General features: G+C 45.5%; 1 protein-coding gene across 1 annotated transcript in view; it reads left to right on the top strand.

Moving 5' to 3' along the window:
* Nucleotides 1-6960: 6960 nt before the first annotated feature.
* LOC143288232 (uncharacterized) overlaps nucleotides 6961-13729 on the top strand; it is a 30272-nt gene continuing 23503 nt past the window's right edge. Inside the window, exons 1-4 of the mRNA XM_076596582.1 lie at nucleotides 6961-7089; nucleotides 9187-10077; nucleotides 11972-12094; nucleotides 12526-12538. Of these exons, the coding sequence (XP_076452697.1) occupies nucleotides 9286-10077; nucleotides 11972-12094; nucleotides 12526-12538 (928 nt within the window). The 5' untranslated portion in view covers nucleotides 6961-7089; nucleotides 9187-9285. The remainder of the gene's footprint in view (nucleotides 7090-9186; nucleotides 10078-11971; nucleotides 12095-12525; nucleotides 12539-13729) is intronic.

Genomic DNA, 13729 nt, shown 5'->3' with positions numbered 1-13729 from the left:
TAATTACTTGGTCCTTAGAATTGCGCACACAACTTCCTTCATCCACTTTGTCACACTCCCATTCATGCACATAGTTAGACATAACTTCAAGTTAAGCTTTTTCCTGACCAGTTCTAGCATTCAGATCTCCAGTGACCATGAAATATACTTAATCTTTTTCAAAATGCTGTAGTAATGCTTCTTCTAATAACAATATACCATCTTTAATCAGTTTATCATTGTATGTCGGGCCTCCTTCGGGAACAACGTAGCAAGCTACAAAGACCACATCTTTATTCAAACCTAAAACAATTTGATTTATTTCTATAACAACAGTATTATCACACTCTACCTTGACTTCCTTGACTCGCTCTGCCAGACTTTCTCACTGACCGTAACACACCATCTCAATGTCTGCCATGACAAGACAACTTTTTAGCAGGAGCATGAAATTTCACATGGTCAGTAAAAACACCAGAAAAATCAAATGACGAATCAAGAAACGTTTCTGTAGGGCAAACAAAATCAGAGTCATTTACATAATCAACAAATGAAACGTCTTTTAATTTACTGTATAAATTTTCAACATTATAATTCAAAAACGTCCATTGTTTTGGATGGTCGGCCTGTCCTTCGGCTTTCTCGACACGCTCGAACGAAGGTTCCTGTCACTGACACCGCCACCTCTCCCACTGCCACGGACCGAACTTGCAGGAGAGAGAGGGGGTGGGAAGGGAGAGGGAGAGACAAGACAAGACAAAATCTTAATTATCAAGGGTAATAGATAACAACAAGGGAGAACAACAATTGTATTACTGTTTGTCACGACAGATCCCTCTCTGGGTAGAACAACAGTTGTACTGTATTACTATTTGTCACGACAGATTCCTCTCTGGGTAGAACAACAGTTGTACTGTATTACTGTTTGTCACGACAGATCCCTCTCTGGGTAGAACAACAGTTGTACTGTATTACTGTTTGTCACGACAGATTCCTCTCTGGGTAGAACAACAGTTGTACTGTATTACTATTTGTCACGACAGATCCCTCTCTGGGTAGAACAACAGTTTACTGTATTACTGTTTGTCACAACAGATTCCTCTCTGGGTAGAACAACAGTTATACTGTATTACTATTTGTCACGACAGATTCCTCTCTGGGTAGAACAACAGTTGTACTGTATTACTATTTGTCACAACAGATTCCTCTCTGGGTAGAACAACAGTTGTACTGTATTACTATTTGTCACAAACAGATTCCTCTCTGGGTAGAACAACAGTTGTACTGTATTACTATTTGTCACGACAGATTCCTCTCTGGGTAGAACAACAGTTGTACTGTATTACTATTTGTCACAACAGATTCCTCTCTGGGTAGAACAACAGTTGTACTGTATTACTGTTTGTCACGACAGATTCCTCTCTGGGTAGAACAACAGTTGTACTGTATTACTATTTGTCACAATAGATTCCTCTCTGGGTAGAACAACAGTTATACTGTATTACTATTTGTCACAATAGATTCCTCTCTGGGTAGAACAACAGTTGTACTGTATTACTATTTGTCACAACAGATTCCTCTCTGGGCAGAACAACAGTTGTACTGTATTACTATTTGTCACAACAGATTCCTCTCTGGGCAGAACAACAGTTGTACTGTATTACTATTTGTCACAACAGATTCCTCTCTGGGCAGAACAACAGTTGTACTGTATTACTATTTGTCACAACAGATTCCTCTCTGGGTAGAACAACAGTCGTACTGTATTACTATTTGTCACAACAGATTCCTTTTGGGTAGAACAACAGTTGTACTGTATTACTATTTGTCACGACAGATTCCTCTCTGGGTAGAACAACAGTTATACTGTATTACTATTTGTCACAACAGATTCCTCTCTGGGTAGAACAACAGTTGTACTGTATTACTATCTGTCACAACAGATTCCCTTTTGGGTAGAACAACAGTTGTACTGTATTACTATCTGTCACAACAGATTCCTCTCTGGGTAGAACAACAGTTGTACTGTATTACTATCTGTCACAACAGATTCCTCTCTGGGTAGAACAACAGTTGTACTGTATTACTATTTGTCACAATAGATCCCTCTCTGGGTAGAACAACAGTTGTATTGTATTACTATTTGTCACAACAGATTCCCTTTTGTGTAGAACAACAATTGTACTGTATTACTAGTAATGGGTGAAATGTGTTGAGACATTGCAACACCACCCATGTAGCTAATTGCATGTGCTAAATGTGCTGAGCGCATGCTGCACTCAGGACCTAGCACCCACATCACACTCCAGGTCCTACAGCACCCACATCACACTCCAGGTCCTATAGCACCCACATCACACTCCAGGCCCTATAGCACCCACATCACACTCCAGGCCCTATAGCACCCACATCACACTCCAGGCCCTATAGCACCCACATCACACTCCAGGCCCTATAGCACCCACACCACACTCCAGGCCCTATAGCACCCACATCACACTCCAGGCCCTATAGCACCCACATCACACTCCAGGCCCTATAGCACCCACATCACACTCCAGGCCCTATAGCACCCACATCACACTCCAGGTCCTATAGCACCCACACCACACTCCAGGTCCTATAGCCAGACACTCCAGGCCCTATAGCACCCACACCACACTCCAGGCCCTATAGCACCCACACCACACTCCAGGCCCTATAGCACCCACATCACACTCCAGGCCCTATAGCACCCACACCACACTCCAGGCCCTATAGCACCCACATCACACTCCAGGCCCTATAGCACCCACATCACACTCCAGGCCCTATAGCACCCACATCACACTCCAGGCCCTATAGCACCCACATCACACTCCAGGCCCTATAGCACCCACATCACACTCCAGGCCCTATAGCACCCACATCACACTCCAGGTCCTATAGCACCCACATCACACTCCAGGTCCTAATAGCACCCACATCACACTCCAGGCCCTTAAGCACCCACATCCTCACTCCAGGTACCTATACACCCCAAATCACACTCCAGGTCCCTATAGCACCCACATCACACGCCAGGTTATAGCACCCACAGCACACTCCTGGTACTTTAGAACCCACACCACACTCAAGGTCCGTTAGCACCCACATCACACTGCCAGGCCATATAGCACCCACACCACACTCCAGGCCCTATAGCATCACACTGAAATGGTCACAATGGACAAGTGATGTATGATCATCAGTAACACTGTAATGTCACAATGGAAGCAGTGATGTTGTGGCATCATCAGTAACACTGTTAATGTCACAATGGAGCAGTGATGTGTGATCATATCAGTAACACTGTAATGTCAAAATGGAGCAGTGCTTTGGTGACACATTCTGTAATACTGTATTGTCACAATGATCTCTCATGGTAGATCAACAGTTAACACTGTATTACTAATGTCACGACAGTGATGTCTGATCTATAGTAAACAGTTGTACTGTATATATGTCACAACAGATCCCTTGGTAGAACAACAGTTGATCTGTATTACTATCTGTACAACTGAATTCCTCATGGAGACAACGTGTACTGTATACTATGCACAACAATTCCTCATCGGGTAAACACATTGTACTGTAACTAATTTGTCACAATAGATCCCTCTGGTAGATCAACATAGTAACTGTATGTCACAACAGATTCCCTTTTGTGTAGTACAACATGTAACATGTATTACAATGGGAAATGTGTGTGAGACATTGCAACCCCTGCATATGTCAAATGGAGCGCAGCTGACTCAGGACTACACCCAGTCACACTAGTAAGCACACATACATCAGGTTGACACATCACACACGATGTCTATCACACTACCACATAGGTCCATCATCAGTCAACACTGGTATGTCACACCAGCCATGCACCACCACTCAGTGCTATCACATCATACACCCAGCCCTAATGTCACCACATCGACACTCAGTATGACCCATCAATCAGTATAGCACCATCAATAGTCCAATGAGCACAATCATGTGTCTATCACACCATAACACTGTATAGACACACAATGGAGCACATACATGGCTTGCACCAACTCACCATGACACACTGCCTAAGCCCCACATCAGATCCAGGCTGATGGCCATCACACTCAGTATACACCACTCAATCAGCCATAGGACCCATATCGGCTATGCACCACAGTAACACTCCGTATAGCTCCACAATCGACACCAGGATGTCCCACATCATCCAGGTACTAGCACCTCACACTCCAGGCCCTATAGCACCCACACCACACTCCAGGCCCTATAGCACTCAGTAACACTGTAATGTCACAATGGAGCAAGTGATGTGTGATCATCAGTAACACTGTAATGTCACAATGGAGCAGTGATGTGTGATCATCAGTAACACTGTAATGTCACAATGGAGCAGTGATGTGTGTCATCATCAGTAACACTGTAATGTCACAATGGAGCAGTGATGTGTGATCATCAGTAACACTGTAATGTCACAATGGAGCAGTGATGTGTGATCATCAGTAACACTGTAATGTCACAATGGAGCAGTGATGTGTGATCATCAGTAACACTGTAATGTCACAATGGAGCAGTGATGTGTGATCATCAGTAACACTGTAATGTCACAATGGAGCAGTGATGTGTGATCATCAGTAACACTGTAATGTCACAATGGAGAAGTGATGTGTGATCATCATCAGTAACACTGTAATGTCACAATGGAGCAATGATGTGTGATCATCATCAGTAACACTGTAATGTCACAATGGAGCAGTGATGTGTAGTCATCATCAGTAACACTGTAATGTCACAATGGAGCAGTGATGTGTGATCATCAGTAACACTGTAATGTCACAATGAAGCAATGATGTGTGATCATCATCAGTAACACTGTAATGTCACAATGGAGCAGTGATGTGTGATCATCATCAGTAACACTGTAATGTCACAATGGAGCAGTGATGTGTGATCATCATCAGTAACACTGTAATGTCACAATGGAGCAGTGATGTGTGATCATCAGTAACACTGTAATGTCACAATGGAGCAGTGATGTGTGATCATCAGTAACACTGTAATGTCACGATGGAGCAGTGATGTGTGATCATCAGTAACACTGTAATGTCACAATGGAGCAGTGATGTGTAATCATCAGTAACACTGTAATGTCACAATGGAGAAGTGATGTGTGATCATCATCAGTAACACTGTAATGTCACAATGGAGCAGTGATGTGTGATCATCAGTAACACTGTAATGTCACAATGGAGCAGTGATGTGTGATCATCAGTAACACTGTAATGTCACAATGGAGCAGTGATGTGTGATCATCAGTAACGCTGTAATGTCACAATTGAGCAGTGATGTGTAGTCATCATCAGTAACACTATAATGTCACAATGGAGCAGTGATGTGTGATCATCAGTAACACTGTAATGTCACAATGGAGCAGTGATGTGTGATCATCATCAGTAACACTGTAATGTCACAATGGAGAAGTGATGTGTAGTCATCATCAGTAACACTGTAATGTCACAATGGACCTGTGATGTGTGATCATCATCAGTAACACTGTAATGTCACAATGGAGCAGTGATGTGTGATCATCATCAGTAACACTGTAATGTCACAATGGAGCAGTGATGTGTGATCATCAGTAACACTGTAATGTCACAATGGAGCAGTGATGTGTGATCATCAGTAACACTGTAATGTCACAATGGAGCAGTGATGTGTAGTCATCATCAGTAACACTGTAATGTCACAATGGAGCAGTGATGTGTGATCATCATCAGTAACACTGTAATGTCACAATGGAGAAGTGATGTGTGATCATCATCAGTAACACTGTAATGTCACAATGGAGCAGTGATGTGTGATCATCAGTAACACTGTAATGTCACAATGGAGAAGTGATGTGTGATCATCAGTAACACTGTAATGTCACAATGGAGCAGTGATGTGTGATCATCAGTAACACTGTAATGTCACAATGGAGCAGTGATGTGTGATCATCATCAGTAACACTGTAATGTCACAATGGACCAGTGATGTGTGATCATCATTAGTAACACTGTAATGTCACAATGGAGCAGTGATGTGTGATCATTAGTAACACTGTAATGTCACAATGGAGCAGTGATGTGTGATCATTAGTAACACTGTAATGTCACAATGGACCAGTGATGTGTGATCATCAGTAACACTGTAATGTCACAATGGACCAGTGATGTGTGATCATCAGTAACACTGTAATGTCACAATGGAGCAGTGATGTGTGATCATTAGTAACACTGTAATGTCACAATGGAGCAGTGATGTGTGATCATCAGTAACACTGTAACAGAGATCAGCGCCAAATCAACTGTTCACCACTGATGCACTGTTGTCAGTCTCATTTGGTTTGACGTGTTTCATCCGCAGCGCCAGTTTTCGCAAATGTGCACACACACGTACACATTCTCTCTCTTCTTGTAACACATAGTTTCACTAGTTGCAGCACGCACTTGGCGCACTGAAAAAGAACCCATGGCAACGAGAGTGTTGTCCTCTGGCGAAATTACGTAAAATGAAATCCACTTTCATAGGTACACAAATATGTAAGCATGCACTCAAGGCCTGACTAAGCACGTTGGGTTATGCTGCTGGTCAGGCATCTGCTCAACAGATGCGGTGTAGCGTGTATGGATTTGTCCGAACGCAGTGACGCCTCCTTGAGAAAGTGAAACTGAAAACTTGTAACACATACATGATGGTAAACACAAACACACGTACATACATGATAAACACAAACGCCCATCACACACACACACACACACACACACACACAGAGGCACCACCTTAGCAGATGTGTTGGAGTATGGATTTTTCCGAACGCTGTGATACCTCTGAGTAACTGAGCTGAACTGAACTCGTACAAACACACACGCACGATCACGCGCTGACAGATCTTCCGTGCGTATAATCTCCGTATTCAAACAATTTCCAAGGGCAGACCACTCTGAAGACTGAAGAAGAAAATTCGTCGGAACGCACTCTCTCTCGCACACACCTGCGCGAGCACACGTTGTGTCTGTGCACCATTGCTTGCATCATTCTGGAATCACGGTGAGTTGGTGCCGTGTATGTTAGTTGTGAAAATGAAGCTGATGTCAAAGTCTACTGTCGTAAGACGACATTAAAATGGATCTCTACGAGGTGTAGACCTCCAGCGCCGTTCAGGTTTCGCTTTTTCAGTTACGTGATAAGTAAGTGGAAGAGGTGTCACTGTGTTCGGACAAAGCCATATATGATGCAACAAATCAGCTAGGTTGATGATCTGGGAGGACTTCAAGCTCCCAGAAGAAGAAGAACCAGGTAGAAGCATGACAGCAGCACAATCCAACACACTGACCAAGTCGTCGTCTTTCCCTTCTCTACCGCCTTCATCACAGTGAAGATTCTGTAGATTACAAGGGGGGGTTGCCTGTTGTTTGAGTCACTTGTGGTACAGTTCGATGGTGGGGGGGATGGGGATGGGTGGGGGTGGGAGCTGGGGGGGGGGGGAGGAGGGATCAGATTTGGGACTTGAAGCCTTCTAGGGTGGGGCTGAGGGCAGCCTCAGCAGGAAAGCTGTTCCAATCCGATATTGCCCTGGGGAAGAAGGACTTCTGTCTGTATAGTGTCCTGCAGTTGGGGGATGATACGTTGCTGGATGCGGGTTCCTTTGGGTGCAGAGCGGTTTTGGGAGGGTTTGTGGCATGTGTTGATGATGAGGCTTCTGTCTTGAGGACAAACACATACAACTAGTTTTTATTTGTCTACTTGGCTGATTGAATTTCTTCAGCAGAATTTTACCAGAGACACACTGATTACACTTACGTTGCCATGGGTGCTGTTTCAGTGCTTCAGGTGTGTGCTGCACACAGGATCTGTTTATTGTCTGATCCGAATGACTATATAGACACTCAGTTTGATTTTCCAGTCAAACTGATCCGAATGACTATATAGACACTCAGTTTCCAGTCAAACTGATCCGAATGACTATATAGACACTCAGTTTGATTTTCCAGTCAAGCGTGGCTTGGAAAAAAGACGAGACCGCGATTTGTTGAAACGCAGTGACGCCCCCTTGAGTAAGTGTACAGAACATCTTGACTGATCTGCCACCATCTTCCACACTAAGATCAAACCTCAAGGTCTGACTAAGTGCATTGGATGACACTGCTGGTCAGGCATCAGCTTAGCAGATGTGGTGTAGTGTATATTTGTCCAAACACTGTGACGCCTCCTTGAGTAACTGAACCAAGATCAAAATCACACCATGGTTGACAGTGAGGCCAGGGATGACTGGATTAAGGACTGACCTGTTGACGCCAGAGATGACTGGATTAAGGACTGACTTGACGCCAGAGATGACTGGATTAAGGATGTTGACGCCAGAGATGACTGGATTAAGGATGTTGACGCCAGAGATGACTGGATTAAGGACTGACCTGTTGACGCCAGAGATGACTGGATTAAGGATGTTGATGCCAGAGATGACTGGATTAAGGATGTTGACGCCAGAGATGACTGGATTAAGGACTGACCTGTTGACGCCAGAGATGACTGGATTAAGGACTGACCTGTTGACACCAGGGATGACTGGATTAAGGACTGACCTGCTGACACCAGAGATGACTGGATTAAGGACTGACCTGTTGACACCAGGGATGACTGGATTAAGGACTGACCTGTTGACACCAGGGATGACTGGATTAAGGACTGACCTGCTGACACCAGAGATGACTGGATTAAGGATGTTGACGCCAGAGATGACTGGATTAAGGACTGACCTGTTGACACCAGGGATGACTGGATTAAGGATGTTGACGCCAGAGATGACTGGATTAAGGACTGACCTGTTGACACCAGGGATGACTGGATTAAGGACTGACCTGCTGACACCAGAGATGACTGGATTAAGGACTGACCTGCTGACACCAGAGATGACTGGATTAAGGACTGACCTGACTGATGTAATGTTGATGTATTACCTGTGATGTGATGTATTACCTGTGATGTGATGCTGTATTACCTGTGATGTGATGTTTTACCTGTGATGTTATGCTGTTGTATTACCTGTGATGTAATGTTGATGTATTACCTGTGATGTGATGTATTACCTGTGATGTGATGATGTATTACCTGTGATGTGATGCTGTTGTATTACCTGTCTTTCAGAGTGGCGGATGCCCACCACCCAGCTCAGAGGCTGGTAGAGCATTCCCAAGCTTGGACCCGGTGTCAGTAGAAAGACCCTCCACCTTCCTTCCCTCCTCCATGGCTCGACCCCTGCTGAAGTGTGGGCGTTTGGTGGCACTCACAAGGGGCACTGCCGCTTCCTCCCATCGTCTGTTGCCATGGAGACACGTTGTGAGGGACAAGTGTGAGTGGGGGATGTCAGTACGTGGGTGGAACAGCCGCCCGGTGACCGGCTTCCGGTGTGCTGCGTCTGGAGTGTCTGCACCGGTGCGCAGTGGTGTGCGTCAGACTGCCGCACCGCTTCAGACTGCCGCACCGTTTCAGACTGCCGCAGCACTTTCAGCGTGTGAAGCGTGCAGGGGGACAGGATCCTGTTCACTGTCCGGCCCTGTCTCCCAGCTCCCCCCCTCTCCCAGCCTCTGGCACAGTAAGCTCCCTTGCACAGCCGGCCTTCATGGCTGTGTCGGCAGGAAAACTATGAGCAGCTCTGGGGTCAGGGGGTCAGCGTCGGTCAAGGCACAGACTTTTATGAGCGGCGCAGAAGTGCTGGCGCCTTTTGAGTTTGGCCCACCACCGGGGAGAATCCCTCGTCACTGCGCCTCACAGAATGCTGGGACGTTGTTGGCAGCGTGTCTGACAGGGACGGGTCACTGTGTGAGGAGGCAAGGCAGGTGGAGGGCTGACTCCAACAGGGATGGGTGGATGTGGACATCCCAGTTCACCCAGGGGCCCCGCTCGCGCCATCAGATGATGGCACTGATGTGGCGGGGTCAAAGGTGGTACTCAGTGGATGTCGTCAAGCCGGTGTCTGCCCTGACGGTGAAACGTCCCTCACGCAAAAAGACACCCAGGGCGCCTCAGGAAGACATGGTTAGTGCTGTCTGCAGCTTGGTCCTTCGCCTTCTCCTTCGTCTTCTTTGTCTTCGTCTTCTTTTTTCTTCTTGTCCTCATCTTCTTTCTTCTTCTTCTCCTTCTCCTCCTCCTCCTTCTCCTTCTTCTCCTCCTCCTTCTCCTTCTTCTCCTCCTCCTCCTTCTTCTTCTCTTTTTTTTCTTCTTCATCTTCTTTTTTTTCTCCTCCTCCTCCTCCTTCTCCTTCTTCTCTGTTTTTTTTCTTCTTCATCTTCATCATCTTTCTTCTTCTCCTTCTCCTCTTCCTTCTTCGTCTTCTTCTTTCCTTCATCATCATCATCATCATATATAATTTTTTTTTAGATATTCCTTTTCCTTTTCTTTCTTCTCAAGGCCTGACTAAGCACGTTGGGTTATGCTGCTGGTCAGGCATCTGCTTGGCAGATGTGGTGTAGCATATATGGATTTGTCCGAACGCAGTGATGCCTCCTTGAGCTGCTGATAGTGATACTGATAATGACACATTTAAGTATTTACAGGAGTTGGCTTTGTCAGTTTGTATTTTCTTCTTCTGTGTAAAGACTGAATCAAAGTGGTGTTGTACCTGTTTTTGACCAGTCAAGTTGTTGTAAAGTGTTAGTTGTGTTGTACCTGTTTTTGACCAGTCAAGTTGTTGTGAAGTGTTAGATGTGCTGTACCTGTTTTTGACCAGTCAGGTTGTTGTGAAGTGTTAGTTGTGTTGTACCTGTTTTTGACCAGTCAAGTTGTTGTGAAGTGTTAGTTGTGTTGTACCTGTTTTTGACCAGTCAAGTTGTTGTAAAGTGTTAGTTGTGTTGTACCTGTTTTTGACCAGTCAAGTTGTGCTGTAACTGTTTTTGACCAGTCAAGTTGTGTTGTACCTGTTTTTGACCAGTCAGGTTGTTGTGAAGTGTTAGTTGTGTTGTACCTGTTTTTGACCAGTCAGGTTGTTGTGAAGTGTTAGTTGTGTTGTACCTGTTTTTGACCAGTCAAGTTGTTGTGAAGTGTTAGTTGTGTTGTACCTGTTTTTGACCAGTCAGGTTGTTGTGAAGTGTTAGTTGTGTTGTACCTGTTTTTGACCAGTCAAGTTGTTGTGAAGTGTTAGTTGTGTTGTACCTGTTTTTGACCAGTCAAGTTGTGCTGTAACTGTTTTTGACCAGTCAGGTTGTTGAGAAGTGTTAGTTGTGCTGTACCTGTTTTTGACCAGTAAGTTGTTGTAACGTGTTAGTTGTGTATGTAACTGTTTTTGACCCAAGTCAGTTCAGTGCTGTAAACTGTCTTTTGACCAGTAAGTTGTGTTGTGCCTGTTCTTTGACAAGTCAAGTTGTGCTGTAACTGATTTGGACCAGTCCAGTTGTGTTGTAACTGTTTTAGACCCAGTCAGGTTGTTGTGCAAGTGGTAGTTGCCTTGTTGTACTGTTTTTGACCAGTCGGATGATTGTGAAATGTTAGTTTGTGTTGTACTCCTGTTTTTGACCCAGTCCATCGTTGTGAGAAAGTGTTAGTTAGCTGTCTGTACCTGTTTCTTGACCAGTTCAAGTTGGGTTGAACTGTTTTTAGACTAGCTCTAGTTGTCTGTGATAGTCGCTCTGGTGTGTTGTACCTGTTTTAGACAGTCAGGTTGTTGAGAAGTGTATAGTTGTGTGTTACCTGTTTGGACCCAGCAGTGTACGTGTGAGCTGTTAGGTGTGCTGTACCTGTTGGGTCGTGACCATCACTGTCTGTTGTGGTTACGTGTGATTACCTGTTTTGACCATCATGTTGTTGTACGTTGACCTTCACCTTCGCCCTCTGGTGAGGTAGTGGTTGACCCTTTCTTGCCTCAGTTGTGTGAGTAGTGTACCGTTTGACTCTTGCATGTTATGTGACTACCATCTCACCTTCTGCGCGTCTGTAGTGGGTAGTTGACCGCTTCACCTTTGCCTACTGGTCAGTAACGTTGACCTTCTACCTCTCGTGTCCCTGTGAGGTGAGTGTGTGGACGATGGAGCACATCAACCTGTACTGCTCTGGTTTCAGGGTACGGTGACCGTGTGATTCTGTCTAGCTGGTGGCGGACGAGGTGACGGTCAGTGAACACTGGTACTCGCGGTTTTAGCAGCTCTGTCTGTGGAGGTGTTGCCCGTTCACCTCTCTGCCCTCTGCTGTCGGTACGTTGACCTTCACCTCTCTGCCCTCTGTCGTATGTTGACCTCACCTCTCTGCCCTCTGCCTGTGGGTACGTTGACCCTTCACCTCTCTGCCCTCTGTCGTATGTTGACCCTTCACCTCTCTGCCCTCTGTCGTACGTTGACCCTTCACCTCTCTGCCCTCTGCCTGTGGGTACGTTGACCCTTCACCTCTCTGCCCTCTGTCGTACGTTGACCCTTCACCTCTCTGCCCTCTGCCTGTGGGTACGTTGACCCTTCACCTCTCTGCCCTCTGTCGTATGTTGACCCTTCACCTCTCTGCCCTCTGCCTGTGGGTACGTTGACCCTTCACCTCTCTGCCCTCTGTCGTACGTTGACCCTTCACCTCTCTGCCCTTTGTCTGTGGGTACTTTGACCCTTCACCTCTATGCCTTCTGTCTGTGGGTACTTTGATCCTTCACCTCTCTGCCCTCTGTGGGTACGTTGACTCCTTGACCTCTCTGCCCTCTGTGGGTACTTTGACCCTTCACCTCTCTGCCCTCTGTGGGTACTTTGACCCTTGACCTCTCTGCCCTTTGTGGGTACGTTAACTCCTTGACCTCTCTGCCCTCTGTGGGTACTTTGACCCTTGACCTCACTGCCCTTTGTGGGTACGTTGACTCCTTGACCTCTCTGCCCTCTGTGGGTACGTTGACCCCTTGACCTCTCTGCCCTCTGTCTGTGGGTACATCCACCCCTCTTTCCTCTCCCACCTTAGCATTTCAGCCGTTCAAGGCAGATAGAAAATCCAGAATTATCAAGCCAGGAACACCTGAATCTTGATTAGAATGGGGGAAAGCCACCAAGCAGTGATACAAACAATCAGTCAGATATTTCAAACTTTTCCTTTGACGAAGAACCACAACAGTTCTACGGTTTGAAAACCCCCTCCTTGTTCTTGGTGTTGTAGAAATGTTTGTTTCATTGTGGAAAAAATCCCCAAAGAAACGGTGTTAGACTAGACAGGAGGCACTTTCAGAGTTTCAATGGAGAAAGATTGGTTGATTTTCAGATGTCCAAGACACAGTTCACGATTGGTTGATTTTCAGATGTCCAAGACACAGTTCATGATTGGTTGATTGTCAGATGCCCAAGACACAGTTCATGATTGGTTGATTTTCAGATGTCCAAGACACAGTTCACGATTGGTTGATTTTCAGATGTCCAAGACACAGTTCATGATTGGTTGATTGTCAGATGCCCAAGACACAGTTCATGATTGGTTGATTTTCAGATGTCCAAGACACAGTTCACGATTGGTTGATTTTCAGATGTCCAAGACACAGTTCACGATTGGTTGATTTTCAGATGTCCAAGACACAGTTCATGATTGGTTGATTGTCAGATGCCCAAGACACAGTTCATGATTGGTTGATTGTCAGATGGCCAAGACGCAGTTCATGATTGGTTGATTGTCAGATGCCCAAGACGCAGTTCATGATTGGTTGATTGTCAGATGCCCTAGACGCAGTTCATGATTGGTTGGT

The sequence above is a fragment of the Babylonia areolata genome, chromosome 12, assembly GCF_041734735.1.
Source record: "Babylonia areolata isolate BAREFJ2019XMU chromosome 12, ASM4173473v1, whole genome shotgun sequence".
Taxonomy (NCBI): domain Eukaryota; kingdom Metazoa; phylum Mollusca; class Gastropoda; order Neogastropoda; family Buccinidae; genus Babylonia; species Babylonia areolata.
Note: the sequence above shows the minus strand (reverse complement) of the source record. Positions and strands in the feature narration are given on the sequence as shown.